Below are 27,972 nucleotides of genomic sequence, written 5' to 3' on the forward strand. Positions count from 1 at the left end.
TTTAGAGTGTCAATCCGCGGGTACACGGCTGATCAGATTTTCTCAACGAATATCTTTGGTCCCAGTAGAAACATTGGATCCCTCTAGCGTGAATGACGTGCTGCTGGGCTTTCGATGCGTGGGGAAGTCATCCTCACAGCGGGTGAGTGACATTACGCACAGTAACGTTATTCATTCATGTAATTCATGAACCAAATTCAAGTTTTAAAGTTAACTATGTAATTATGGAATGCAAAAACCAGCCCCCATACGCTCATGGCTAGAGGACTTGAGGTTGTACCCCAAAATGGCTATACCTAAATGATTAATCGCAGTACGCGCAGAATGAAGTAGTTTTAGAACAAAGTAAATATTTAGGGAATGCCACCTGCAAAACTGGCCGCTCTCGTAGGCCTTTGTCTCAGCTCAGCACTCCTAGCATCACCGTCCCATCCATAGATGGACTGCACCTCACCCCTGCTTCCATTTTTCCTCAACGGTCCACCGTTATCTCCTCCTGTTATACCCCCAGAAGTCGCAAAGTCAAAAGGCTTCCTGCGCCTGACGAGCTGATATCCTCGATCAAGTTCTACTTCAATAGCACACCTAATCTTCAATGCTGTGACTGCTGGCCACACACTTCTCTCACCCTTCAATATCCAGTAATCCATCGCTTCCCTTGTCGGGTTTTCCAGCAACTTGAAGAAATCGCCGGGAGTGAATTCGGGTACCAGTGTGAGACTAGGGCCAGGAATGTTTTCATCAAGCAGAAACCGCCGGATTGACAGAGGAAGTAAACCAAGCTCATCCAGCTGTTGCAACCTGTGCTGTACTTCCAGGACCACAAGACGAAGAATCGGCATACTAAGTCGCAATCTGCCGTCCTGTTTGGGGTTGGGGTGGTGCAGGTCAGAACGCAAAAAGGGCGCAAGATAAGGCCGTGCCTGGGAGACAATAAAGTGGTTCACGTTGAAGAGCTCGCCGATACGATGCAGAGGCGACTCGCGATCACGGTAGGACGCGTGTGTGTAGGGACGGAACGTAGTGTTGGATGCTGGAGTCCAAGGAACAATGTTGCCTTCTTCGTCTTTGCACATCATCGTAACCGAATGGAAGAGTGCCGACGAGGCCGTCGCGTTGGAGGCCAGAGCTGCGGACCAGATGAGCTGCAGTTGTTAGTATTTGTTCCATCAAAGAGGGATGGGTAGACGTACGACGTTGGGAGCAGTCAGGTAGTTGAGTAGATTTGGCACGCTGCCACCACTACTAGTTGTGACTGTAATGTTTAACACCCTCTTTGTTTTAGCGTATGCTTCTTCAAAGGTCAGGTCCCCAACATTAGCCCTCAAGAGCTGTTCGAGTACGCCGACATCGAGGAAATGGCCTTGGTTCCACCATCTCTTGACACGGCGTATCATGGTCTGGAGCCGCGTGGTGACTTGAGCGCCATTCCTATATGGCCGGTTTGAGAAGGCTGTCAAATCAATGTTCCTCCCCGTCAGGAACTCGAGCAATTCATCTTCGGTATGCACACCTACCAAGGCCGCTATGAGAGCCCCAGTAGCAGTCCCGGCAATTATTCGGGGAAGTAAACCACGCAGATGCAGCGCCTTGACAACACCCAAATGGCACAGGCCAAAGACTTGTCCGCCTTGAAGCACCAGGACCGATCTCCCAAAGGCCTGTCTCGTATCATGGAGAACATCTAGCTTGGCCTGGTTCGTCAACCCTGTGTCCGAGTTTCTCGACGTAGGATATTGTGTAAGGTTCTCGATTGCATAAGCAACCTGCGTGACGTAGTCTTCGATCAGGAGTTTCGTTCCGGCATAGGCACGGTTGTAGAGTCGCGAGGCAGTTATGTTTCCGAGGTTTCGCACGAGGCCGCTGCGGAGAAGGTTGATGACGCCGAGAATATCGTCGTCTTCTTGGGCTTCGTAGAGGGCGGAAAGACGCTGGTTAATGAGGCGATGGTCGTAGTGTTTGCTCTTTGCGACCTGTCGCCTGCAAACGGCACGGTCAGTCAAATGCACAAGCGTGTTTTCAATTGCGGACAAGACAGCGGACTCACCACAGGTCATAGTCGAGGACCTCATCAAGCTTGTACGCAGCAGCCTCCCATTCCTCAAATAGTTTCGCATTATCAATGGCCTCCAGCAGCAGATCTCTTTGGCTCTTCTGTGTGAACCACGCGTAAAGTTTCTTCAACATATCAGCATTACGCCCGAAAGCGCTTCAGACAACCGGACAGCTGAGATGGCGGACACAGTGGGGAAGACATACCCTCTGCCAAAAGAAAGCTACGTCGAACAAGCACAGCAAGAAACTCCATAGCGCCCCAGACGCGACGCTCAGCGCACCGCCCATGGCGTTTTGGGTTACTCCAGAAAGTGATCGGCTGACAAGGCCGTAATGTGACAAGGGCACATGTTCATTCGTTGCGTCTATTGGAACGAGTTGCAGGTCGAGTGAGTGGGAACGCTTGTGGGGTGTGGATGCCGACTTTCACATGCCAACCATGTCCGACAGGTACCGGCAGCGCAACCGTATCCATCCGGCAGGAGTCACGGGCCGACGCGTCACCAGCTAACGACGCCACACCTCTCAATTCGGAGCGTGTCTTGAAGCTTAACAACACCACCGTCTGCCAACATTGCAACACCAATACTGTAACATTTTTTTGCTTTGAAAACATGCCAGGATCCTCACTTTGGCTATTGCCGCCGTCAGACCATCCTCTTGGTAAAGTCCTGCCCGCATTGATCGACAAGACATCAAAGCAGTTTGGTTCCCCGCATCGGTTCCTCCCCCACGTCACTCTTACCTCTGAGATATCGCCATCCACACACGGCTCAGATGGACAGGCGTGGCTGGATTCTCTCGATTTAGGGGTGGGTGAGAATGAGGTGCGAGTCAATTTTAAACACCTGGACAGCGAAGACTACTTTTTTCGCAAGTTGTATATTAAATGCCAAGTCGACGACGGGTTGAAGAAGCTAGCCAAGCAGTGCAGGCGGCATGTCGGAGGATTCTCGGACGAGAAGAAGGCGGAACAATGGGCGAATGAAAGCTACATGCCGCATCTGAGTTTGATGTAGTAAGTGTAAATGTGACGAGTAAAGTATGCATGTGCTGAGTATTGCAGCCACGACTGTCCTGCAGTAGACGCTAAGGGATTGTCATCCGTGGACATGCTCGAGGTCGCACTTGAAGGAAGCTCTCAGATGAGTGGCTGGGTAGGAGGGAGAGTGGTGTTGGTGCCAACTGACAAGCCCATAGACCAGTGGGTGCCTATAGCCGAAAGGTTGGTTTGATGGTGCAGCAGTGTAATCCACCTGCAGAACGGTTTACTATGAATTTAGAGAATGCGGACAACGCAATGCACAAGTCAACAGATGATTATTTCTGGAGATGTCGTTCATTACTAAACTACTATTATTACAATGTCATAGGAAAGCCTCGTTGGTATTTCGCTTTCATGCATACTGATCGCGTCAAGTCATACTGCTCTACACTTATTTCATGAATCCCGCCTTGCCATCACCGTCACTGTCAACCTCTGTTAACGGAGTTAGCAGCTATCGTTTTATACAAGCGTAGTTGGCACTTACTAGGGTTGAGCTTGTCCATCAGGCTGGGCTTGTGTTTACCTGTGAAATGTTGGCCTTTAGATTCTTGCAAAAGTCTTACTTGTTCCTCTTCGGCTTGGGTGTGAGGACGGGCTTTGGACACATCTTCGGTAAGCGCTCTGGGCAGCCCACCGTCCTCATTGGCACGATGCGCCATGTGTCCTCCATCGCTCACACCATGCGCCATTCCAGCGGAGTCCAGCGTACCTGTAGCGCCCTCATGCTCTGGTTAAGAGTTAGTAAAATTCTTGCATAAGAGTTGGACGTTAGACATACTGCTGCGGGAGGTGTCATCCAAGTCGTGAGTGCGGTTGCCCGATAGATCATGAGCATCGACCCTGCCGTCGTTGTTGCGGTCCATAGGGTTGTGGGTGGTTCCGTGGGTGGTTCCGTAGGCACCAGTGCCAGTGGTGCTGTGAGAGCCGCTCTTGGTCAGGTCGTGGGCATCAACTTTGCCATCGTTGTTGCGGTCCAAGGGGTTGTGGGTGGTTCCGTGAGTGGTTCCGTAGGCGCCAGTGCCGACGGAGCTGGTGTTGTGGGAGCCGCCCTTGGTCAGGTCGTGAGCATCAACTCTGCCATCGTTGTTGCGGTCCAATGGGTTCTTAGTGTGAAGATCGCCGTGACGGGCGGAAGAGTGGTCGTGAGTGGTCTTGTGGTGAAGACCCTCAGCACCAGCAAGAGTGCTGACGCCACCAATGTTCTTGGGAACACCCTCGAACTCGTCGTAGCGCTCCTCACGACCAGTCAGGGATCCACCCTTGGCCTTGAATTGCTCCATGGTCATGGCGGGCAGAGCAGTAGTCTCATGGTGAGTGGCCTTGTTGTGGTGTACCTCGTGGATAGGAACAGTGGTGTGAACAACGCTGGGTTGGATGGTCTCCTTCTGGACTACGGGTTGGATGGTCTCATGGATGTGCTTGGGTGTGTTAGCTTTGGAGGCAAAAAGAATATGTCTTTGCTGTACTTACGTGGTGGACGTGCTCTCCGCCAACGGTGGGAGCAACGCTCTGGCTGTGGGTGGTGTCCTCAATGCGCCTCTCGTCGGCAAAGCGAGCCTGATCTTGGATGAGGGTCCTCTTGGTAGCATCAGTGTCACGGTGGTCGAACTCGCGGTGCTGGACTGCTCCGAGCTTGGCAGTGTGTGTCTCTGGGAGGACCTCGCGGTCGTGGATGGGCTGGACAGTGCGGTGGTAGTGATCTTGGTGGACCTCCTTGTCAATGGCAGTGTTGATCTCCTCATGTACATGGGGCTTGACAACCTCGTGGTGTACAGCAGGGGCAACTGCCTCGTGGACAGTGGTGTCGTGGTGGCCGGACCTGCCCATGAACTCGGTGATGGCTGCCTTTGCTTTGTCCATTTTGAAGTTGTAGTGGTGTGATTGTTTGTGGTAGAGGGGGTGAAATTGGTGTGTAGAAGAGTGGATTGATTTGTTGGAGTGTGGTGTGTTGTTGTAATGACGCTCCCTGAAGATGACACAGGGTGTTTTTATACATGGAGGGAGCCGGGAGGGAGAAAGCACAACGACGTAATTGACATCTCAGAGTCTGGTCAATCGGGAAGCAACAGCCCCCGCCATGTGTGCCACAGGGTAGACATGGCGCATCATAGGACAGCAATAGTGGGATGATGGTAATGGTCTGGTTCCCCATCCACGACTCCAGCGGCGCCAATTGGGCCATGCACGGCGGACGCTACCAGCAGCTGATGGCGTTCGCTCTCCGCGGCGTCTGGCACTAGGAGACGCTTGGGGCTGTTCGTTGTACGCCTACCGAAGAGCTACGCGGTACGATGTAGTCATACTGCGTATCTCCGCTGCATACAAACAGGAATTTGGTCTCACGCTCAGGTTGCTCGTATCGCACTCACGGTTGTCTCTGGTTGAGGTGGTGCATGTGCAAGCAGCAGCAGATGAATGATTACATGTTTGGATGGATGAATGCAGCAAGCGTGCGATCTGATCGATCGACGCTAGGATGACCCGCCGCCCCTTGTCGAGCAGGGGATTCGTGCAACATCCAAGCGACAACTCCCCACGACGTATTCAAGCATACGCGCCTCCGCCGCCGCCTGTTGCAAACTGCGTCATGATGCCATTTCTTTGTTGAGCTACCCGCCCAAGACCGCCTGTCCCTGTACGCATACGGCTGTCTCTGCGCCTGTTTCGGAAGTCCCGGGGGCGTGGCTCCAACTGCTAAGCCCATGGCTAAGATGATCGCCCTCTGTGCCGTGCTGATCAACTGCAACTGGGGGAGAGAGCCGCCCACGACCACACTTACCGTCGTTGTCGTCATGCCGCCATGATCTCCACCATGACATGCCCCTTCTGCAATTATAGTTCCATCTGTTGGGTCTGTGCAAGCACCGTGTATGGATCCATCTGTCCATCTACACCGCGGAAGCAGCCATCACTTGTAGAATAGAGACACGTACCTCTACAAAAGAGGCTGCCTACGTCATTTGTAGACGCCACTCTATGCTATCTCTCACCCAGGTTAATCGGCGAGGACAAAGTGAGCCCCATCGAAGATGCAAATCTGGCTCGACATGGCAAACTGCAACAAAAGGGGTGGGTGATTGACATTTCCCATTCGAGCCAGCAAAGCCTTTGCCTGTCGTATGCTTTCCGACTATCGCTATCGTTGCTGTAGGTGTAGAGAGCGGCCTTCTAAAGCGCTGCTGTGTGCTGAGTTGTGCAGTGCTTTGAACCTTCGGCAGGCGTGATGGATACGTCATTCAGCCACATTCCAGCCACTGCCACATGAAGAAATAGCCATACAAGGCCTAGAATCTGCCACCCCACTGTCACCAGCACATGTTCAGTCCATCTAGCCAACTACACACATCGCTTCCACTTCACCTTGCAGTCAACATGAAGGAAAAGATCAAGGCCGTACTCCATAGAAGGAAGGGCTCAACACCAACGCAATCGCCCCGTGCCTCATATGAGCAGTCTGAAGGGGCTAGTCCACGTGCTGAACAGCTTCCTAGCTCTCCCCGTCACAGCCATCGACGGAAATCTTCAGCTTCTCAGAGCGCCTCTCCTCGAGCAGAATATGCTCAACACCCCAAGACCACTCATACAAACGGCGTAGCTACTCACTCAGCTACCCTACCGCTTGAATCTGTGCATAATACCCAGTCTGACAACACCAACCTCGTCAAGTCTGCCTCTGATGAAAACAAACTCATTCCCCCTGCACTTGCTCCCAGCAAACAGTCGATAGTGGCAGGTACCAATACCGGCCACTCAGTATCGCCTCACAGTGATCTATCAAAGCCCCTCCCACCAACACCAAGTATGCTCAATGCTGTGGAAATACTATAACAGATAAGAGAACTAACTTTGTGTGCAGGTTCCACCAGCTACAAACACGGCGATGCTCGAGACAAACTGGTCGGCAGGGCCGTCACCACCAATGGCAGCATTGTAGGGGGAGCGCAACAGCAAGATCCAGAAGACCTTGCACGGCCATCGCAGAGCTTGGGAAGACAACACCACATCCACCAGGATATGGCTGTCAAGCCTGCGGGGTTCGATTCTACGAGCGATAAGCACGGTGTGTACGGCAATGATGAGGAGTGGCAGGTCAAGCAGAAATCGATGCTCAATGGCATCGTTGATTTAAACGACACAGTTGAAACAGACAGAGAGACATCGTGGGCACCTGGTAAGTCAGACTTGTCTTGCCGTTGGGCAACGCCCCCAAACACAATATACACCAGGTCATCTGACAAAAACTACAACAGCGGTCACACATGAGGTTGTCAAGCCATACGAGCATGAGATTGTCCAGCACAAAATCTATCGAGAGATTCACAACTATACCTACTACCACCGACTGCAGCCTGTGATGCAGACTGAGGTTCTCCCACCTCGTCACTTTATCCCCAATCCCGACGGAGAGGGCCTGATTGAGATTTCTGCTGATGAGTTGCCCTCTCGTACAGGCAAAAACAGGTGGTGGGATATTGTGCAAAAGGAACCCGTGCTTCCAGAAGCTCCATTCCAATGGCGCACCGAGCCGCAAGTCATCGAGGGAAAACCATACATGACAGACGAGGGCTTCGAGCGCAGAGAAACCACCATTATATACCCACCGACGCTGGAAGATATGTCGAGTTACGACGGAATAGTACAGCCAGTTCACTTCGACCACAAGACTGGTAAGCGCTGGCTGGGAGAGCAGACGACCATCGACAAACTGCAGCGACAAGTGGACGGTACAAGCGAAGATGATTTTATGACGATGAAGAACATCACGGCCGACTTGCCTGAAATACCCAACAGCCCGTCGGTCAAGCGAAGGCCCGTTGGCAGAGACTCGCTATAGCGGGCAGTGGGTAAATGAAAAGTTGAGTTGAGCTGTGAGACGAGGTGCAGGCTGTTGTAATTCTGTCGATTGAGAGGCTGTAATTTCTATTTGTATAGTATTTAGCTTGGTACTCGTCCCAGGTGGATGCTGAAGACAAGTGTATATTGCAAACGGCTGGTTCCTTGTTTGGACTGATTGAGATGTGGAAGTTTTGCGCAGCGTCTCTGTGTGGCCAAAGTAAATGCACGGCAATTATGGCGGTTTAGTGCTCGCCGGAGCCATGGTCTTGGGTGTGCATGAACAGGAAATCTGCGCCAAATCTGAGCAAAAACGTGGGGTGCGTTATTTGTACGGACCAAACACCGGTCAACTGGCGACGATCCCCATGTCAGTTTGTGGGGGCAGAAAACAGCTCTTAGTACATCTCGAGGCTGACAAGCCGACACTAGAGCGTTATCTCGAGGCGCTCTTTTGTCTGATGGCAGACCCGCTCTCATGGCGCCATTCTTCGTATGCTTCGGTAAAGCAGTCAAGTATGCCGAGTGCCGGGCTCGAGAGTGGCCTCCACCTGCGTTCAGGCGTGAAGGCAAAGTGCAGATAAGCCTTGGAGAGACGGTGGAGCACAGTAAGATGGGAAGTAAGCCTAGAATCCAATTGCTCAGCCCAGTGATGCCAAGTTGGCTTTAACCACTAGGATTGAATTGCTCGGACAGCTATTGGAGAAGCTTTGTTAGCCAAGATGCACATGAGGGGCAGAGTAGTTGTGGTTCTAGAGGCTGGCGCAAGTATATCGGGGAGACCGATAGGAAACAAGACACGGCAAGAGGGTGACATTGCACCATACTGCCCAAGGGAAAAGCCGTGTCGAGCTCCTCCGTCTTGCGCGCCGGTGCTTCTCCGCATTCTCCGACTAGGCAAGTACACTCGGCTCCATACCCACACCCCTGCCCACAAACAGCAGTTATCGCATCTTCTCCACCCACAAACAGGGCACACGACACCAGACACGGGATGCGTGATCCCATCCACACCTGAGCCTTTGTGCGTCTGCCAGAGGGCTGTGTGAGTTGGAAAAAAAGCCTGCGCCAGCCTTGCTGCGGCAGCCACCACCACCACCGAGCTCAATGGCGATTCGTTCCTTTGCTGCCCCCAAGCTGGGAGACAGACGTATACCTGTGGACGCCCAGGAGAGCCAAGAATTACTAGTGCAATCCGTTGCCTTCACCGCGGTGGAACACATGCAGGGTTGCCTGCTCACGCTAGGATTGCTGAAAGATTTATTAGCACGGCACATGTACTTGTATGGTTCGCTCCCCGTTCATCGTCTCTTGACCCTCGCCAGCCTAGCAGTCTGTCCACCAACCGACACCTACCCCGACTAACGGTCCATGGACTTTGTCGTGCAATTTTTCGCCCTACTCCTCAAAACTATACTCTGAGAGCCCGAGGTCAAGTCTTCGGCTTCCAGCAGATATGACTTCTACCGGCAGGGACTTTGAGCCTGGCGCTTCGTACGAGCCGAAGAAGCAGGGCTACCATGTCGATGAAGAGAACACCAACTACCATCATCGCCCCAGTAGCGTGGAATCAGTGAGAGCCGTTAGCGACAATACCCATCGCAGGCTCAAAAGCAGACACATTCAACTCATAGGCATCGGTGGAACCATTGGCACTGCCCTCTATGTCCAAATTGGTCGCGGCCTCATGAATGGAGGGCCTGCGTCCTTGTTCATCGCATTTTCGTTGTGGTGAGTTCCGCGCAAGATTCCTCGCGCAGCTGCCCAATGGTACGCTCTAGCTACAATCCGATCCAGAGCTGACTCTGAACAGGTGTACCGTCATTTTGGCTGTGACGCTTAGTGAGACTCTCAACTCCCCAATTCCAAATAACCTGTGCCCATTGCGACAATGCCCAAGCGCTTTTCGACCCGCCCAGAGCTACTTACCCCATCGCTTGTACCGTCGTGAAGAGCCCCCCCAGCTAATGCGCCTCAATAGGCATTGCCGAAATGGTTACTTACCTCCCAATATCTTCGCCCTTCATTCGCTTCGCTGGACGCTACGTGGACGACGCCTTTGGCTTCGCAGCTGGATGGAATTTCTTCGTCTTCGAAGCAGCCCTCGTGCCCTTTGAAATTGTGGCTTGTAACGTCATTATCGGCTTTTGGAGCGACGCCGTGCCCACTGGTGCCATTATCGCAATCGTTCTTGTGCTCTATGCGTACGTAGATCCATGTACCACCCGATATTCGACATGGGACACCGTGGAGCCTTTTGTGCTAGACTGTGAACCGCAGGCCATACACATTCCTTTGTGTTTTTTGGTCAATCATTCCCAGGCTATACGCTAGGTCTCAAGTCACATCAAACAAGCCCATCCGCTCTAGGATACCCCATGAAATTCGTTATAGAACCAGGGCTAACCAAGCACTAGTGTCATCAACATGATGGCTGTAAAATGGTACGGAGAAACCGAGTTCTACGCTGCAGTTGGAAAAGGTGAGCATTTCTCAAAGAAATAGTCAGAACAATTTGCTAATCCCAAAAGTCCTACTCATCATCGGTCTCCTCATTTTCACCTTCATCTCCATGTTGGGCGGTAACCCGCAAAAAGACCGCTACGGCTTCCGCTACTGGAAGAACCCAGGAAGTTTCACAGAGCTCTACTACGGCGGCGATCTAGGCAGATTCCTCGGTTTCCTCCAATGCCTAATCCAAGCCTCCTTCACTATCGCAGGACCCGACTACGTCTCCATGGCCGCCGGCGAAACCGAAAACCCCCGCAAAGTCATGCCGCGCGCCTACAACGCCGTCTTCTACCGTCTAACCACTTTCTTCGTGCTCGGCTCCCTCGCCGTAGGCATAAACGTGCCGTACAACGACCCGGAACTCATCAACGCCTTCAAATTGGGCAAACCTGGTGCCGCAGCCTCGCCCTACGTCATCGCCATGAACAGACTCCGCATCGAAGGCCTCCCCCACGTTGTCAACGCCGGTGTCCTCGCCTCCGCCTTTTCCGCAGGAAACTCCTACGTCTACTGCGCCTCGCGCTCCCTCTTTGGTCTCGCACTCGAAGGCAAAGCACCCAAGATTCTGACCAAATGCACAAAGCAAGGTGTACCCTTCTACTGCGTCTTGATCGTTCTCCTTATCTCACTGCTTTCGTTCCTTCAGCTGAGTGAGAACTCGGCTGTTGTACTGAACTGGTTCGTTAGCTTGGTCACGGCGTCCCAGCTTATCAATTTCAGTGTCATGTGCTTTACGTTCCTGCGCTTCTACAAGGCGTGCCATGTACAAGGGCTCGATCGCGATACGCTGCCGTACAAGGGTATTCTACAGCCGTATGCGGCGTGGTATGGTCTTGTGTGCACGTTTATCATGACGTTTGTGGGCGGTTATACGGTGTTTTTGAAGGGCATGTGGGATGTGCCTTCGTTCTTGTTTTCGTACCTGATGTAAGTTCTCTTTCTGCTATAATTGAAAATCGCTAATAAGTCCAAAGGGTCTTTATCTTCCCCGTTCTCGTCATCGGATGGAAGATCCTCAAGAAGACGAAGTGGGTTACGTCCGACAAGGCGGATCTTATCTCAGGAGTAGCGGAGATTGAGGAGTATCATCGTAATTTTGTGGAGAAGCCAGAGACGAACCCGTTCAATCGCTTCTTGGACAAGATTTTTGGATAAGTGTGGATGTGTGGAAGATTTGGCTGGGGGGAAAGAAAATGGTTGTGCTGTTGTTTTTTTTTGTAAAGAAAAAAACCCTTTGTTCACTCTTTTAGACAGGGCACCATGCTCGCATGTAGATGATGAGTTAAGAATCCGACTATACCGTCTAGTTAGATTTACAAGGGAACAACGTTGGAAATAATGGATTTTTACAACTATATATCCTTGTTCACCTGATCCCATTTACTTTACCAAGCTCTTCCATCACAAACAAACATGCAAAATCGCCAACAAACCCTAAGCCCTCAAAACAAAAACGTTGGAATATCATCCACATCCCCTGTCCTCCTCTTCTTCCCCTCCTGACCCTCCATTTCCTTCCTCTCCCGCTCAACCTTACGCTTCACCAACCTCTCCACAACATCTCTACCCCCAGCACCGCCCTCATGTCTCACATGCTGCGCCCCCATTTCCGCCGCTGAACTCGCTGATCGCGTATGCAGGCCATGTTTCACTGTTTCGGTGGAATCAAAGGAGTGAGAGGGTTTGCTTGTAGTTGGTTTGGGAGACGGAATGGGTGGGGGTTGCGATTTGGGGGGTGTCCAGTCGTCGAGCATGTCGAAGGGTTTTGCGAGGCGGGGGGGTCTTGAGCGGGATTTTGCTGGGGGTGGGGGCAGGGCGGGTTTGGTGAAGGTAGGGGGTGAAGATTTGGTAGTGAGATTGAGAGACGAGGCACCGATCAGTCGACTTGGGGTGCTGCTTATTTTTGATGGGGCCGATTTGGTGGCTTTGAGGGGTGGCTTTGCTGGGGGCCGTAGAGTATCGAGATCTTCGCTATCGCTGTCTGATGTTGTGCGTGCCACTGATTGCTGCTTTGCTGAGGTTCCTAGAGTTCTTTTGGAGGCGGCATATGATGGTGTTGTTGTTGGAACCCGTGACGTGTGGGTTGAAAGCGAAGCCCGTTGTTCTTCTGCCCCATCGTCGTCTTGAGACGCAAAAACGGCTTGAAGAGCTCTCTTTTGCTTCTGCTCTTGAGCTTTGGCTCTATCTTTCATGACCCCAACATCAGACATCTTCGCGTTGGGAACTACTGGCCTCGCTACATCAGCACCTTCTTTCTTTTCCTCAATCGTCTCCTTGAGTTTCTCGTATTCTGCAATGTGCAAGTGTCGAGTGAATAGCTTTGCCGTCTGGAGAAATTCGTCTTCAACCATCATCCATTCATCGTCGCGTAGGTCGAATTTGGAGATTGCGCCGTGCATATATTCAACACGTGGTTGCTCGAGATCTCCCGCTAGAGGTGGAGGTGATGACGAAACTTCACGTCCCTTTCTCCATGCATCTTTTGTTCTGGATTTGGTGTGTGGTGTTGACGGTTCTGCTGGTAGATTGGGGAGATCATCATCTGACTCGCTGGCTTGTTGATTTCCTTTACTACTGCTGGCCGCTATCACGTCTTCCAAGAACTCATCGTCATTATCAGATATGCGCGGTACAAGGTCTGCATATGGGGTTGTTTTCTTTGCTCCTGCTGTGTCTTTCTTCGCCCATGGAAGTCGACGCGGCATGGTGCTGGTGTAGGCGGCGGATCAGCTGGATATTGGCAAAAGGTATGGGTTTATGTTGATCGATGTAGTTGAACGCGACATTGTGGGAGTCTCTACCCGGAAAAGCAGCACCAGATCAATGCCTTTGGGGAAGTACTTCACTCTGTGAGTGCTTCAAGCCCTTTGCGCGCATACGGGCGAAGGTGAATGGCTTGCTCCCACCTGGCCACGTGCTATGACGCGTTTCCGATTTCCGCTAGACCCACTCTCGCCTGTGCGCCCTTCCAATCTAGCTGCTGGCACTTCTTGTACTTGTGCTCTGCGCCCTCAAATTAACACGTTGCACTTCCACCCAGTTCTACCACAATCGATGTTTGCCTAGACAGCGTGTACTCATGGAGGTTTTGCGTGCTCAGCTGCTGGCACCGAGTTGGTATAAGCTCGACGCTACAGCTTCACAGCACAACGCATAGCTGCGAGCGTGACTACCTCACAATTGCATTTACCCCCTTTCGTCTAGGAATCGTTGAATGATTCAAAGCTAGTTATCAGCGCCTAGGCTCCTGCCCAGCAGCATCTAGGCTGCGTTACCGTTGTTGACTCCAAACTACTGCCGTTTCCATCTGCCATGTCCATGTTCCGAAGGCCAGGCGACTCATCGTCCAGCTCGGAGTCGTCTGATGAAGAAAGCGAATATGAAGAAGAGAATCAGCTGAAGCAGGACAGCGTCCTGTCAAGGATCAACACTCTAGATTCCGCTTCCTCAGGACAGCCCATCCAACCCCATCGACCCCCTCTAGATCCACGACAAAGCTCAACCCAGAACGTTCGCGATCTTTTGTTACATTCGTTGTTGGAGGAACGAACCATTCGCGAGGTTGCAGCCCAGCTAGGCAAAGACCCGTCGGACCCTGAAGTCCAGCGATTGGGTAGAGCCTCCTACAAAGAAATTGCCCGCCAGATTTCCAACAACGTCGACGATGCTTACGCAAGCGATGAAATGCAAAGCCATCGGACCACGGCAAACGAAGGAATCAATCGGCTTACCCGAAGCAATCTAAACAAGCTCTCTGTCATCCCCGAACTAGCTTCACAAGCTCTGGTTGCACTACCAGGTAATGGGCTGCCCCAGCATCTACCTCAACAACCATCCCTAGGTTTCGATGTTCTCTCTGGCATATCAGGTCCAGTTCAATTTCAACTTCGGGGCTATCCTCATCTGCAGACTGATCGATATATTCGGGAGTTTTCCGAGTTGGAGATTGTTGGTAAAGGAGGATATGGCAAAGTTTTCAAAGCCAAACATAAACTCGATGGGTCATTCTATGCAGTCAAGAGGATTCCAGTGAGCCCTGCAAAGGTTGCAAGAATACAAGAGCATGGACCAGAAGAGTTGGAAAGCATGCTTGAAGAAGTTCGTTCGCTCGCTCGATTTGATCACAACAACATCATTCGGTACCATAACGCCTGGCTCGAGTTTACTACATCACCCACTGAAACCACCGGCGTCCCAGACATCCCGATGCTTCGAGACGACCGTCTTTTAGAGGACCGAGCTGCCTTTCCATCCTTCTCTGGAGGAACCAACGACATTCATTCTAGGCTGGATAGCCTAAGCTTCGATGACTCTCCCATTAAAACTGAGAACAGCAACAGCGCTGGTATTGTCTTTGAGTTTAGCGAGCCCAGAGAAGGAACACCTGAGCCTCAGAGTGAAGGTGCCAATATTTCTATTAAGGAAACCTTTACACGGACCAAACGCAAAACCCGACGTGGCAGCCAGGCGAGTCAGATGACGATAGCAACAATCTCATCAACAAAGTCTCGGATGAGCGCTGTTGAGGACGCAGACGAAGAGGAAGATGATGATATTGAGAACATTCCCAGATCGCACATGCCGTGCACCCACGAAACAATTTCCGAAATGTCAGACAGCATGATTTCGAACAGCGACGTGCCCCACCACCTTATGCAGAACCGAACTCTCGGACCAATTCTCATGCTCAACGTACAAATGAGCCTCTGCGAAACCAACCTAGCTTCATTCCTCTCGTCCGACCAGTCCGGGTCCATTGGGCAGAAAACAGGCCAACATTGTTTCCATTCCTGCGTATCACTCGAGCTACTCAACAACATCGTGGCAGGAGTAGAATACCTACATGCTCAGGGCGTCGTCCACCGCGACCTCAAACCCGCAAACGTCTTCCTCTCACTTTCCACTGCGCGTCACCCACCATACGGTTCCATCGACATGTCAAGCTGCAAACCGTGTCCCCAGCGCGATCACCTGCATATGACACCCCGCATCGGCGACTTTGGCCTGGTAGCCGCCTTGAGCGGGAGTTGCACGGTTTCCGATACATCTTCGAAGCCAGTAGGCACCGAGTTCTATCGACCGTCAGCGAGTAGCGGTGTCAACGAGAAACTCGATGTCTTCGCGCTGGGTGTGGTGGCGTTTGAGATGCTGCACAAGTTTAGCACGAGGATGGAACGTATAGCTGCCTTGACGGAGTTACGTCGAGGTCTTTTCCCCGGAGATTTTGTGCAAAATCATGGGGATGTTGGTGAGGATGTTCAGACTTTGATCAGTGGTATGATAAATGGGGACGAAGAACAGCGTTTGAGCTGTGATGAAGTTAAAGAGCAGATTAGGAAGTTGTTGCAGCGATTAAAGGGTTAACTTTTTTATTTATTTGATTTGTATGCACAGCGCTGGTTTCACAGCATCGAGAAGCGTAGATACCCTAGTAGAATAGTAGTAGTATAAACATATGTTCAGCGTTGCAATTCGTGTGTGTGTGTGTGTGTGTGTGGACGAAATGGGATTTGCGCTCCCATCATTTCTCAAAACTATTCAAGTTTATTTTATCTTGTATTATCCATGTACCTCACCATATGCCTTATCTATGTTCATGTATATACATACCTATTATCCAGACGCCCCCATGTCGAGTTTTCCAAACTCGTACGCTAATTCTATCATTTACAGTTTGATTACCAGAAGTCAAGTGAGAAGAAGAAGGTAAGCCAGGACAGCCGGTGTCCTTTTCAAAAAAAAAGAATGCGCCCAAATGAAATCATGGTAATAATAACCCAAACGCCTCATGCATTTCCTCATATCCTCCTCTGCATCCAATCGTGTACAACATCAAACAGCTGACCCAGCTTAACCCCGTCGTCATGACCCTTGACGTTAAGCACCTTGACAGCACCCCTCTTTTGGCCGCCATCGCGCAGTGTCAGCTCCGTCAACGGGGGCATTGAAACCAGCATATCCCTCCAAGACCCGTGCGTATTGCCGGCAACACCCTCGCGCGTAATCCAGTGGTTGAAATCCATGATCAGAGGATGAAACACGATTTCCTGACTCGTCCGGATGAGACCTATACAGCGTCTCGAGAGGGAGATCTCGTTGCGGACGCCTTTTGAAATGCGAGTGCCAAGCGGCTGGGCTCCTGACTCGACGCTTTGTGGCGTGACGTGGACCTCGAATTCAAACGTCGTCGGGACGAGGTTGTAGATTTGCAGGCTGCGCGAGGGCTTGAGGTACAGCATTTCTGCCAGCAATGGTGAGTCGCCTGGGACCAGAGCGCGCCATGACTTGGAGACGCGCTGGCATCGGACGAGCTCCCAGAACTCGAGGTAGAAGAATATGTGCTGCAGGACTTCGGCGGGGAGGTCGCTGATGCCGCGTTTGTGGGGGTGCGTGTGGTGTGAGGATGGGTGGAAGAGTTGGCGCATGCGATCGGCGTAGTTGCCCACGCTGCTCCTACGGATATCTCGCGAAGGATCGGAATCGCCGCGAGATCGCGTGAACATTGCTATGGGGTCTGAGGGCAGGCCAGTCATGGAGGGGTTGCGAACAGAATGCCCCGAGGCATTCGGCTTACGCCGGCCTGTAGTCGTGTCTTTGAGCATATCGGAGAAGCGACTGAAGGCTGAAATGTGGGACTGGTGCTGCAGGTCCATCATGATTGCTTGGTTGGCGCTTGCTTTGGCCCGTCCAAATCGTTCGGGTTCAAATGATGGTGCTTCGGGATGTTGTGTCGTTCAAAGGGCTAGTCTTACAAGGCAGCCAAGCCACGAAATGTCGTCACTGGTACCGCTCTCGGGATGCTGGTGGGGATGCGCCGGTTTGTGCGACGAGCTTTGTTTGCGTATAGAGAACGGGATGTTTCTGCGCCTACGGGTAGTCGACGCGTACCAAAAAGAGAGTGTTTACTGTATCGAAGTCGGTGTATATGGAAGCTTTCAGAAAACAATCATTGACGTGGATGCAGCTGACATGGCATATACACTAGCCCAAAGGGGCTGATGCGCTGCGGACTGCATGGGGATGCCGGAAAAGCAAAGTCGGGTCACTTTGGAGACCAGCATGTTTGCTTGGTTTTCTGTGATGCATGACACAAAGTGAGGTTGACGCTTTGTTCTTCTGCTACGCTACCAGGGTAACGTGCCACTTATTTTGCCGATGTTGTCCATTGAAAACACACCAACGTTCCGTCTTCGCGTATGTTACAAGATTAATTCCGTCGGGGTGATATGCTATGGTTCTACTGATTTACACGTGTCTGATTATATCAGCTCGAGACTAAGGCCATAGCGAATGCCTTGTGCTGGTAACAAGGATGGCTTGGCTTGGTCGAGCAATTGTCGAGCGACGTAAAAAGCCTGCCCAGCTTGAAACTAACTTCATGTCGGACTTTTGGAACATCTTGCTGTGTCCATGCCTAGTCTGGTTTCCAGACGCATGGTCTTGTTGCTGGTATGAAGTCGTTGAGAGATCATCCCCACCCAAGGTGTTGGTGGGGCGTTTTTGTGCGCAATGTTCACTCGACTCTCTTCAGCCAACTTCAATGGCTGCCAATGCGCCAATGACCTCTTCAGCAACCCCGCCATTCTCTACTACCATCTTGGTCACCTGCGCAATCAAACTTCTCTTCATGCCGCCCCGAGGTGGTGTCCATACGCCTGATGTCGCCAGCAGCTCGCGCTGCGTAAGGGCGTCGGCAGTCGACGTGGGAGCAGTACCGCCAGTGGCAGTGTTCATCGAGTTGGGCACACCTGGTGGTGTAAGATGGGAAGGAGGGTCAATGGTGCGTATCGAGACGATGCGCGCACCCGTAGCGGAGTTTGTCGAATTTGTGCATGCAACGGCAAGGACAGCGTCTGCGACTGCTAGCTCCTCCGGGGCCGGGTCGAAGATGATGTTTGCGCCAACGGCCATGGCTAGTACGATGACGGGTGGCTTCCCTAGTTGAGGCGAAGTCTTGTTTGTTCCTGCCTGCTTGGGGTACAGGGGAACGGCTGCGTCCCAGTCGTCGTCAAAGAGCGGATCCTCGTCCTTTTCCGACTTGAGCGCGGGGAGGCGTGTGGTAAGAAGGGCAAGGTGGGAGGTCATGGAAAGCATGGCAAGCGGGTAGGAGAGGGGCGGCGAGAGCATGAGGATCTGGCATGTGTCAGAGGGAAAGTTTGTGGTGGGGTCATGGGGTGTGTATGGCTCCTTACGTCGATGTAGAGCTTCCAGTGAAAGCGCCTGTTGATGTAGAGCCGGTCTTTGAGCTCGCCACTCGCAAGCAGGCTCTCAGAGAGCATTGAAGCGAGGAACACGGGCAGGGCATCGTCCTCTCGGAAGCCCGGTATCTCGACGGTTATGTCGACCCACGCATTCTGGCCCTTGGCCGTGTTCTCGTCGGCGCCGTCGCCCATGTCTACATCTTCTGGCTCGCCCAGGGTCGGCAGCTGGCTCGTCTTTTCCACCTCGGCCTTGACGCCGACAAGGGCCTCTGTGCCGTCCTCGAGGGCAATGCGCGCACTTCCGTTTGCAGTGGGCAAGACGTCATACTCTGCGCGCATGGAGCGAAAGTCGCTGGGCCCTTTGGTGACATCGCGGCGGATGGGGGGCGTCTGTGTCAGGGCCCTGCGCAAAAAGAACAGCTCTACGGGGGAGAAGCTGACGAGGGCGTGCTGGGGCGCCATGGGGGGCGGGTGGTGGTGGGCGACGTGGAGTTTGCTGGTTGCTCTGCTGGGAGGGTATTTCTTTGCACTGGAATTGCGAATTGCTGCCACCTCCCGGTCCCACGGCTAGCGGCCCCGGTCGTTTGGCTGCAGCGTCACTCCCTGGGCGGTATGGCGTGCAAGCTACCTCGCGCGACAACACCAACGTGCAGTCCAAGTGCCGCCGACTGACCGCTGGTCTCGCGGAACACGGCCGGCTGCCCTTTGTGCACTATCTATACCTTTGCCAGAGGCCCCCAACAAAGGGCGCTCGCCATATATTCCCGCCGGGGCGAGGCCATGCCACTGCGATCCACGCCATACGCTACCCCGTCACACGTACCGCGCGTCCCCCATGTCACCCCCGACCTCCAAGCGGCATAGCGGTAATGGCATCACCACCATCGACAAGCTCGACTATCCTTCAAACCCCGCGCGTCGCCCTCTCCTAGCCCCCGACAGCGACACCGAGTCACAACGACGCAGCCAGGGCACCAGCTACGCCGGTAGTTTCTTTGAACAGGTTGCCGAGGGCATCTACGAACAAGACCGCGTCAAGATGCAGCGCGCCGTACTTCGCTGGCTCAGCTTTGTCTGGGCCATCGTCATCTGCCTCTGCGCCGGCAGCATCACCGCCTTCTCTCTCTATGGACATTTGTTCCAGTCCAAGCTGCATTACACCCAAGTTCAGGTCAACGCCGTCTCCATTGGGGCCGAGCTCGGCCTGTACCTCCTCGTCCCCATCTTTGGATACCTCTGCGATCGTCTGGGCCCTGGTGTTCCCGCCGGTCTCGCGGGTGTCCTCTTTGGCGCTGGCTACTTTCTGGCTGCATTTGCATACCGGAGCGGCCCGCCGCCTGCAGCTGGCGGTCATGGATGGCCCTTTGGTGTCATGATCCTGGCTTTTGCCTTTGTCGGCATGGGCACGAGTTGCATGTACCTATCTGCCGTCACGACATGCGCAAAGAACTTTGGCCGTGGTAATAGCAAAGGTGTGGCTTTGGCGGTACCCATTGCCTCATTTGGACTGAGCGGCATGTGGCAAAGCCAGGTTGGAAGCCGCTTGTTGTACGAGAAGAACGCCGATGGAACCAGGGGAGATGTCGACGTCTTCCGCTTCTTCCTTTTCTTGGGCATCCTGCTCCTTTGTGTCGGAACTGTCGGCTTCTTCGCTCTACGCATCGTCGACGAGGAAGAGATGATCGACGAGGCTGTTGACGAGCTCGAGAGATCGGGTCTTCTACAGCGTGATGGCTTCTTTCACCAAGCTGCACAGCACCATGGCTACGGCACCATGGAAACGCAGGACCTGTCTGACTCGACCTTTGACTTCCTACAGTCTGAAGCCGAGCGTCTGAAAGCAAAGGCAGAAGAGGAGGCCCGCAAGAAGACGTGGCTTCTAAACGAAGAAACGCGTCTTTTCATCATGGACCCGACCATGTGGTGGCTGGCAGCTGGCTTCTTCCTCGTGACTGGACCCGGTGAGGCCTTCATCAACAACCTAGGCACCATTATCGAGACACTCACACCTGCTAACGTCGCAACCAATACCTCACCAGCCACCCACGTGTCGATTGTCGCCATTACCTCGACCCTCGCTCGCTTGGCTACCGGCACACTCTCTGACATCCTTGCTCCTGTCGCACAGTCGCACCAGCATCGCCGCAACCCAGAGTCAGTCGCAAACTCTGTGTCGTCCCTGCCGCCTCCTGAGCAGCCCCGAAAGTTCACCGTGTCTCGCATTACTTTCCTTGTAGCATTCGCTTTCCTCCTCTCCCTCGGACAGCTCCTGCTTGCAACTGGTTGGGTCCAGAACCACGCCTCTCGCTTCGCGGTTGTTTCCGCCCTCATCGGTGCGGGCTATGGCGCCGTGTTTTCCCTCACTCCCATTGTTGTCTCTGTCGTCTGGGGCGTCGAGAACTTTGGAACTAATTGGGGCATTCTGGCCATGACGCCTGCTGCAGGCGCGACCCTCTGGGGCGCCGTATACGCTACCGTGTACCAGAAAGCCGCAAACAGTGCCGAGGCTGGTGTTGAAAAAGACCCAGAAGACGTTCTTTGCCATGGCAAGGCATGCTATGCGCCCACCTTCTGGGCCATGACTATTAGTGTTTGGTTCGCTATGGGCCTTTTCCTCTGGGCATGGAGAGGCCCTGGTGGTTGGAAGCGAAAGGGCATTGCTGTATAACACCCTAGACACATCTCATTTTCCTTATCCATTGCCTGTTTGTCTGTTTATTGTTTTTATGCATGGCGAAGGGAGTTTTTTGTCTCTGTCATTGTGCTTCATTGGGTTTCTCGCGTCATTGCTCCTACGTGATTTTATCTTGTCGATGTGCATTGTATCCATCTGGTCTGGCCTGATCTGGTCTTTTGGTTAAACCCCTCATTTGATAGTTTTGCATTGAAATTTTCAGCATGTTGAAGAATTACGATACACAGCGTGTATGAGAATCTGAGTGTGTGTATGTAATGTTGGCAGCCACGCAAGATAAAGTGGGTAAAGAGGGGAGGGAGAGGGGGAAAGATAAGCCCTCAAACCCGTCGTCCCAAGCACCGCGCCCCCGCAATCCAGTTTCCCCACTTCCATTATCAGCTTATCAGAGACACCACTGTACCACCTTTCCTCTTCCCTAGCTGTTATCGTATTCACCCTAAAACACATCATCATAAAGTTACTGATTCCGCAACTCGCCACCTGTAACGGGTCTTCATCAGAAGGTACACCGTCATCCCCATCCACCTTCCTGTCTCCACCTCAGCAGGAGCCCAGTTCGAGTCTCGTGGTGTCCTTTTATTCACTCACTCGGGTAACCAGTGATGCTGGAGGGACCTAAGCAATGAACGCAACTTGACGAGGGAAGAAATTCTGCAGTCTGGTGTTCACCATGGGACGGCGGTGCTGGATTACTCTTATTGGGGTTGGAATGTGGCTTGGCGGGCTGGTGTATCGACTGATATTTTTGTTTTTGTCTTTTTTTGTTGCATTCTACTCCTTCACTCACTCACTCACTCACACACACACACACTCTCTCTCTACCACATTACCTACAAATACTTGCAAACCCGACAAAGGAAAATAGCCAATCAAGCACACCTTGTCTATCCACTAATCAACTTCACTTCAGCTGACGACAGAACATTGTCACTCTACAAACTACCACATCCATCATCCATCATGACTCCATTTTTGCATCATCACTAATCATAGATGGAGCACATGTAGAGAAAGAGGGAAGAACACACAATGGAAGTTATTAAATGTTATATTCCTTTGGTTGAACAACCATATGCATCGGGCATATACGCCAGGCAAAGCAACACTGGCTTGGCCACAGCACTCTTCACGCCGTGCACAGTTGTCAAACATCAACTCTTTGTCTAGCCATCATCATGAGCCTTTAGCAGTTCCCAATTTACACCCGCGACCCTAATATACAAAGCACGCGCTTAACCAGAGAACTCCTTAATGTCCGTTGTCTTGCCGGGAATCAGAGCCAAGGGCACAATACCCGACACGTGCATCTCGGGGCCGTAAACGTGCATGTTGAGGCCGAGCTCTTGGCCGACGCTCTTGATGTTCTTGAGACCTTCCTGGTAGTTGGGACCAGCACGACGGATCCAGATCTGGACCTTGTGCTCAATGAGGAGAGGAGCGACTTCCCTCAGAGCGCGAATGACACCCTTGAAGGTCGAAGCAACGTTGGTGAAGTTGGCAATACCACCACCAATGAAGAGAACCTTGCCCTCCTCGTGTTGAGGTGCCCTGAGCATGAGGTCAAGGACAGTACGGGCGTAGTGGAAGGTCTGGGTCTCGGTGGGGGCACCAGAGTATTCACCGTAGTTGGCAAGCTCACTAGCGAAGCCAGCAGAGGCGATAGCGTCGGCGTAGACGACGGAGGCACCACCACCAGCAACTAGGGTCCAGACACGGCCAGTGGCGTTGAGAATGGTCAGCTTGAGAGAAGCACCAGTCTTTGCGTCCATCTCGGCAATGTATGCCTCCTCCTTGCTCATCTCACGACCGAAAGGAGCAGGGAACTCCATTGGGGGGCCGACATCGATGGTAGTCTTACCATCCTTTGCGGGAGCAGCAGCTATTCCGAGCGCATTTGCACTACGGGCAATAGCCCACTTAGCACCGCACTCGAACTCAGCAGTTTGGTCGAGCTTGGCAGCAAGATCAAGGAAGTGAACCTCAGCTGATGTCTTTTCCTCGTTGGGGATGACGACGAGGGGGTTAATCTCGAGGTAGCTGCAGCAGTGCATTAGTGGCAAGTAGTAGGCGCCGCAGACAGATAGCTTACGTGAACTGGCAGTCGACGTAGACGGCATATAATCTTGAGATGAAGTCAACGAGGACGTTATGTACACCCTGGGGAACCTTCTTCAGGAGAGTAGCGGCAATCTCCTCATTTGAAGGGTACTCCTTGAGGTCGACGGGGATGAGAAGCTTCTCTGCCTTCTCGTCAACATCGCCAACGTCGACACCGCCTTCGTGGGTGAAGAGGATCCAGTCGCCCTATCAAGTGCAGATGTTAGCGGCTAGATCGGGCTAAGATTGGCAGGATTGGCAAGATCGCGCAGTGGCCCACACAAATGCAGCTGGCAAGAGCCGCAACACCAAGGGCCTGGAATGATAAAACCCGGTAGAGGGGCGTAATACGCTGCAAGCGCCTGGAGAATTGACATGTGAAAGTGGACGTGCGCATCGCAAAGGAGTAGGTGCTTTGCAGAAGTGGGTCGGTGAGTGTTCCCTTCGTCCGGCCCGCCTTCAAACAAAACCAGGCGGTACGCCCGTGTGCTTGAGCCAGCCTACCCGCACCGCACGCTCTTGCGCAGCTTACGCCCAGCACACCCAAACATGTCTTTTCCACACCTGGCACTGTGCCAGGCGGCGTTCTCGCACAAACCGACTTGAAACGACTCGAAGTAAAGAAATGAAGAAAAGAGACGAAGAAAAAAAATTAGAAACACGGTGAACGTACCTCTCGGACGGAGTTGATGTTGATGTAGTACTCGGTGTCTTGGGGATGGGGGACAAAGGGCTCGACCAAGAACTGTCTCAGGACACCATCGACAGTCTCGACACGCTGCTCCTTTCCTGCCCTCGCCTCGATCCACTCACGCGCCTCGGGCCAGGTCTTGTTCAAGGCCAGCAGACCGCTCTTGCCTCGCCTCTTGATGAGCTGATCTGGCTTTGCAACGAACTTGGAGCCGGGGGTCAGCAGCCATGGGTATGTAGCCTCTGCCTGGTCGAGGATGCCCTTGACATCCTCGTCGGCGGGGAAGTACAGCGATGCAAGCTTGGGGGGAGGGTTGTGTGTAGCCTGGGCAGGCAGAGGAGTGGGCTTGATGACCGGGGCGCGGGTGAGGTGGTAGTTGAGGATGGCCTTGCCGTCGGCCTCGAGGATGGACTTTGCTGACATTGTGAAGCTGGGTCAGACTGCACTAGAGGTGGTGAGTATGGATGGGAGAGAAAAGAGGAGAAGAAGGAGCAGGTTGCGGGCGAGGCAAGGGACTGCAAGGAGATATGGCAAGGAAGGAGGAGCAAGAGAAGAGCAGAGCCAATGCTGGCAGCAATGTCGGGGTGAGAAATGGGGCGTTGGGCAATGTCCGACGACAGCGACGACTTCGGACAACGATGGTGAGGGGGCCGGGACGACAAGATGCAAACTGGCAGGGCGGGGCTGGCGGCACGAACCTATATTTGTTGGGGGTGGTTGGACACAGGGGGCAGCAGGAGCAGAAAGAATCAGAAAGAATTGATGGCAAAAAGGGCAATGGTCAGACGGCGGGCAGTCGAGGCTTGCGAGGCGGTCTGGTGTTTTTTCCTTGCGTGTTGAGCTTGGGAGGGTGCAGGCAAATGCAGGGCTAGGCTATTCGGCGGGTTGCTGGCCTATCACCGCCGACCCACCCCACCATGGCCACAGGAACAGCGGGAGGGCGTCTGTGCCCCTCGACAACATGGTAACTACCCGAAAGCAGCGCAATCCCGACGGCTTTGGGGCGGACTTTGCCCACCAGGCGGACTTTTCCCCTTGGAGGCGGACTATGGCAGCGGGCGCCGGAGACAATGGCTGGTGGTTGCCTTTCCGTGCGAATTGCAATGGTTGTCCCGACTCCGAGGGGCGGCGTTGGCAACGACAAGCAAGACATTCGGGTCCCCGTTCACCGCTCGGGTCTTGGGCCTAGCGCCGCAGCGATTTAGTTTGTGCAGCTCAGTCTCCAGCTCAACACCGCCAGCAGACCAACAGAGCAGGCGCCCACACCATCGGCCACAAACGTTGTTCTCTCCTCGCAACCTTCTCCTAAATTGTCCAAGCATCTTCCGCACTGCCCCTCGCCCGGCATTGCACCCATAAGGTCAGTTCCCCTCTCGATCCCCTCCGCTCCGCTTCTATTCCCCTCGTGCCTGTCTGGCCCCTACACCTAGCCTGCTGCATTTTTTCCCCCATCGCAAACTCCCTCCTCTGCGATCCCTTCCGCCAGCCATTGCCGCCGCGCCTAACTGTCCACGGCTGCACTCCATACATACAAGAGCCTGGGCCCGACTGACCCTCTGCCCTCCCCAGAAATTCCCCGAAGCCTCCCTTCGACAAGTGACGCTCCCATACACACACGGCCACCATGTCCTCCTCAGCGCCTGCCCAGGCGGCCAACGACAACATCCGTCGCTTTGCCGCCCCCTCGAGGCCCTTGAGCCCTCCGGCCGCCCATACCCTCTTCCACCCGAGGACACGATGCTTCGTCTAGTAAGAAAACACACCCCCGCCCTGCCCCCAATGCAGCCGAGCACCTCTCTAACATGCCGGCAACAGCGGACTGCAGCCCCGTGCCGTCCAGGGCATGCTCGACTTCGACTTCATCTGCAAGCGCAAGCAGCCCTCGGTCGCCGGTATCATCTACACATTCGGCGGCCAGTTCGTTAGCAAAATGTGCGTGCCAAGCAATCGTCCCACTTTGGTGTGACTGCTCGTCTGACAACAACCAGGTACTGGGGAACCAGCGAGACGCTGCTGCCCGTATACCAGACCGTCGAGAAGGCCGTTGGCAAGCACAGCGATGTTGACACCGTCGTCAACTTTGCCTCGTCGCGCTCCGTCTACCAATCCACCATGGAGTTGATGGAATTCCCCCAGATTAAGTGCATTGCCATCATCGCCGAGGGTGTTCCCGAGCGCGTAAGTCCCCGGGACAATTCTTGCATCTTGGAAAATGGAGCAAAAACTGACATTGGTTAGCGTGCTCGCGAGATTCTCCACGTTGCCCAGAAGAAGGGTATTACCATTATCGGCCCCGCCACCGTTGGTGGCATCAAGCCCGGTGCGTTCAAGATTGGAAACACTGGTGGTATGATGGACAACATTGTTGCCTCGAAGCTCTACCGCCCCGGCTCCGTCTCATACGTCTCCAAGTCTGGAGGTATGTCCAACGAGCTGAACAACATCATTGCCAACACTACCGATGGTGTGCTCGAGGGTGTTGCCATTGGTGGTGACAGGTACCCCGGTACTACTTTCATTGACCACGTTCTCCGATACCAGTCCGACCCCGACTGCAAGATCATTGTGCTGCTCGGTGAGGTCGGTGGTGTTGAGGAATACCGCGTCATTGAGGCCGTCAAGTCTGGCCAGGTCACCAAGCCCATTGTTGCTTGGGCTATTGGTACCGTTGCCGGTATGCTCAAGACCGAGGTGCAATTTGGTCACGCTGGTTCTTTCGCCAACTCTCAGCTCGAGACTGCGGCCACCAAGAACAAGACCATGAGGGAAGCTGGTATCTACGTGCCAGAGACCTTTGAGGACATGCCCAACACTCTTGCCCAGGTCTACCAGAAGCTGGTCAAGGACGGAACCATTGTTCCCAAGCCCGAGCCCGTTGTTCCCAAGATCCCCATTGACTACTCATGGGCACAGGAACTCGGTCTCATCCGAAAGCCTGCTGCTTTCATTTCCACCATTTCCGATGACCGTGGCCAGGAGCTGCTCTACGCTGGTATGCCCATCTCTGACGTCTTCAAGGAGGAGATTGGTATCGGTGGTGTCATGTCGCTCCTCTGGTTCCGTCGCCGTCTGCCCAACTACGCTAGCCGTTTCCTCGAGATGGTGCTCATGTTGACTGCCGATCACGGTCCCGCCGTCTCTGGTGCCATGAACACCATCATCACCACACGTGCCGGCAAGGATCTCATCAGTGCCTTGGTTTCTGGTCTTTTGACCATTGGATCGCGCTTCGGTGGTGCGCTTGACGGTGCTGCTGAAGAGTTCAGCAAGGCCTTTGACAAGGGTCTCAGCCCTCGTGACTTTGTTGACACAATGAGGAAAGAGAACAAGCTGAGTAAGTGACTTTGGGAAGAGATTTGTGAGTGCAATAGCTAACATTGCCCAGTCCCCGGTATTGGCCACAGGATCAAGTCCCGCAACAACCCCGATCTTCGTGTCGAGCTCGTCAAGGAGTACGTCAAGAAGAACTTCCCCAGCACCAAGCTGCTCGACTACGCTCTTGCCGTCGAGTCAGTCACAACGTCCAAGAAGGACAACCTGATTCTCAACGTTGACGGTTGCATTGCTGTCTGCTTTGTTGACCTTGTCCGCAACGGTGGTGCTTTCTCCAACGAAGAGGCTGAGGACTACCTGAAGATGGGTGTACTCAACGGTCTCTTCGTTCTCGGCCGAAGTATCGGTCTGATTGCTCACTTCCTCGACCAGAAGAGGCTGCGCACTGGCCTCTACAGGCATCCTTGGGATGATATCACCTACCTGCTGCCTTCGCTGCAGTCTGGTGGTGCGCCAGGTGCCGAGGGCCGTGTTGAGGTTAGCTTGTAGAGTAGTGCTTTACAAA

At 53.4% G+C, this 27,972-nt stretch overlaps 13 protein-coding genes across 13 annotated transcripts; 7 read left to right on the forward strand and 6 right to left on the reverse strand.

Annotated features, from left to right (window-relative positions):
- Nucleotides 1-353: 353 nt before the first annotated feature.
- On the reverse strand, nucleotides 354-2,343 carry COCCADRAFT_105013 (uncharacterized protein; the record flags this gene model as incomplete). Its single annotated transcript, XM_007717494.1, has 4 exons — nucleotides 354-1,145; nucleotides 1,194-1,980; nucleotides 2,048-2,178; nucleotides 2,260-2,343. 4 exons carry the CDS (start codon nucleotides 2,341-2,343, stop codon nucleotides 354-356), a joined length of 1,794 nt encoding a protein of 597 aa, XP_007715684.1.
- Nucleotides 2,344-2,669: 326 nt separating this feature from the next.
- On the forward strand, nucleotides 2,670-3,290 carry COCCADRAFT_39693 (uncharacterized protein; the record flags this gene model as incomplete). The annotated part of the gene is made up of 2 exons (XM_007717495.1): nucleotides 2,670-3,073; nucleotides 3,122-3,290. The coding sequence occupies 2 exons, from the start codon at nucleotides 2,670-2,672 to the stop codon at nucleotides 3,288-3,290; spliced, it is 573 nt and encodes a 190-aa protein (XP_007715685.1).
- A 201-nt stretch (nucleotides 3,291-3,491) lies between these two features.
- On the reverse strand, nucleotides 3,492-4,963 carry COCCADRAFT_39694 (uncharacterized protein; the record flags this gene model as incomplete). The annotated part of the gene is made up of 4 exons (XM_007717496.1): nucleotides 3,492-3,535; nucleotides 3,588-3,830; nucleotides 3,882-4,521; nucleotides 4,574-4,963. The coding sequence occupies 4 exons, from the start codon at nucleotides 4,961-4,963 to the stop codon at nucleotides 3,492-3,494; spliced, it is 1,317 nt and encodes a 438-aa protein (XP_007715686.1).
- Nucleotides 4,964-6,475: 1,512 nt separating this feature from the next.
- On the forward strand, nucleotides 6,476-7,937 carry COCCADRAFT_39695 (uncharacterized protein; the record flags this gene model as incomplete). Its single annotated transcript, XM_007717497.1, has 3 exons — nucleotides 6,476-6,902; nucleotides 6,960-7,274; nucleotides 7,354-7,937. The coding sequence occupies 3 exons, from the start codon at nucleotides 6,476-6,478 to the stop codon at nucleotides 7,935-7,937; spliced, it is 1,326 nt and encodes a 441-aa protein (XP_007715687.1).
- A 1,210-nt stretch (nucleotides 7,938-9,147) lies between these two features.
- Nucleotides 9,148-9,396, forward strand: COCCADRAFT_105015 (uncharacterized protein; the record flags this gene model as incomplete). The annotated part of the gene is made up of 1 exon (XM_007717498.1): nucleotides 9,148-9,396. A coding segment is annotated over one exon (249 nt), but the record flags the coding sequence as incomplete, so codon positions are not given.
- On the forward strand, nucleotides 9,393-11,602 carry COCCADRAFT_39696 (uncharacterized protein; the record flags this gene model as incomplete). The annotated part of the gene is made up of 6 exons (XM_007717499.1): nucleotides 9,393-9,667; nucleotides 9,750-9,778; nucleotides 9,918-10,140; nucleotides 10,354-10,418; nucleotides 10,468-11,374; nucleotides 11,422-11,602. 6 exons carry the CDS (start codon nucleotides 9,393-9,395, stop codon nucleotides 11,600-11,602), a joined length of 1,680 nt encoding a protein of 559 aa, XP_007715689.1.
- Nucleotides 11,603-11,889: 287 nt separating this feature from the next.
- Nucleotides 11,890-13,152, reverse strand: COCCADRAFT_39697 (uncharacterized protein; the record flags this gene model as incomplete). Its single annotated transcript, XM_007717500.1, has 1 exon — nucleotides 11,890-13,152. One exon carries the CDS (start codon nucleotides 13,150-13,152, stop codon nucleotides 11,890-11,892), a length of 1,263 nt encoding a protein of 420 aa, XP_007715690.1.
- Nucleotides 13,153-13,759: 607 nt separating this feature from the next.
- Nucleotides 13,760-15,811, forward strand: COCCADRAFT_105017 (uncharacterized protein; the record flags this gene model as incomplete). Its single annotated transcript, XM_007717501.1, has 1 exon — nucleotides 13,760-15,811. The coding sequence occupies one exon, from the start codon at nucleotides 13,760-13,762 to the stop codon at nucleotides 15,809-15,811; it is 2,052 nt and encodes a 683-aa protein (XP_007715691.1).
- A 434-nt stretch (nucleotides 15,812-16,245) lies between these two features.
- On the reverse strand, nucleotides 16,246-17,103 carry COCCADRAFT_105024 (uncharacterized protein; the record flags this gene model as incomplete). The annotated part of the gene is made up of 1 exon (XM_007717502.1): nucleotides 16,246-17,103. The coding sequence occupies one exon, from the start codon at nucleotides 17,101-17,103 to the stop codon at nucleotides 16,246-16,248; it is 858 nt and encodes a 285-aa protein (XP_007715692.1).
- Nucleotides 17,104-17,974: 871 nt separating this feature from the next.
- Nucleotides 17,975-19,110, reverse strand: COCCADRAFT_39700 (uncharacterized protein; the record flags this gene model as incomplete). Its single annotated transcript, XM_007717503.1, has 2 exons — nucleotides 17,975-18,580; nucleotides 18,640-19,110. 2 exons carry the CDS (start codon nucleotides 19,108-19,110, stop codon nucleotides 17,975-17,977), a joined length of 1,077 nt encoding a protein of 358 aa, XP_007715693.1.
- Nucleotides 19,111-19,483: 373 nt separating this feature from the next.
- COCCADRAFT_7871 (uncharacterized protein) lies at nucleotides 19,484-21,316 on the forward strand (the record flags this gene model as incomplete). The annotated part of the gene is made up of 1 exon (XM_007717486.1): nucleotides 19,484-21,316. One exon carries the CDS (start codon nucleotides 19,484-19,486, stop codon nucleotides 21,314-21,316), a length of 1,833 nt encoding a protein of 610 aa, XP_007715676.1.
- Nucleotides 21,317-22,578: 1,262 nt separating this feature from the next.
- COCCADRAFT_29016 (uncharacterized protein) lies at nucleotides 22,579-24,557 on the reverse strand (the record flags this gene model as incomplete). The annotated part of the gene is made up of 3 exons (XM_007717490.1): nucleotides 22,579-23,383; nucleotides 23,436-23,650; nucleotides 24,117-24,557. 3 exons carry the CDS (start codon nucleotides 24,555-24,557, stop codon nucleotides 22,579-22,581), a joined length of 1,461 nt encoding a protein of 486 aa, XP_007715680.1.
- Nucleotides 24,558-25,758: 1,201 nt separating this feature from the next.
- On the forward strand, nucleotides 25,759-27,956 carry COCCADRAFT_105040 (uncharacterized protein; the record flags this gene model as incomplete). The annotated part of the gene is made up of 5 exons (XM_007717504.1): nucleotides 25,759-25,883; nucleotides 25,950-26,066; nucleotides 26,123-26,312; nucleotides 26,373-27,468; nucleotides 27,520-27,956. 5 exons carry the CDS (start codon nucleotides 25,759-25,761, stop codon nucleotides 27,954-27,956), a joined length of 1,965 nt encoding a protein of 654 aa, XP_007715694.1.
- Nucleotides 27,957-27,972: the final 16 nt, after the last annotated feature.

The sequence above is a fragment of the Bipolaris zeicola genome, assembly GCF_000523435.1.
Source record: "Bipolaris zeicola 26-R-13 unplaced genomic scaffold scaffold_182, whole genome shotgun sequence".
NCBI lineage: Eukaryota > Fungi > Ascomycota > Dothideomycetes > Pleosporales > Pleosporaceae > Bipolaris > Bipolaris zeicola.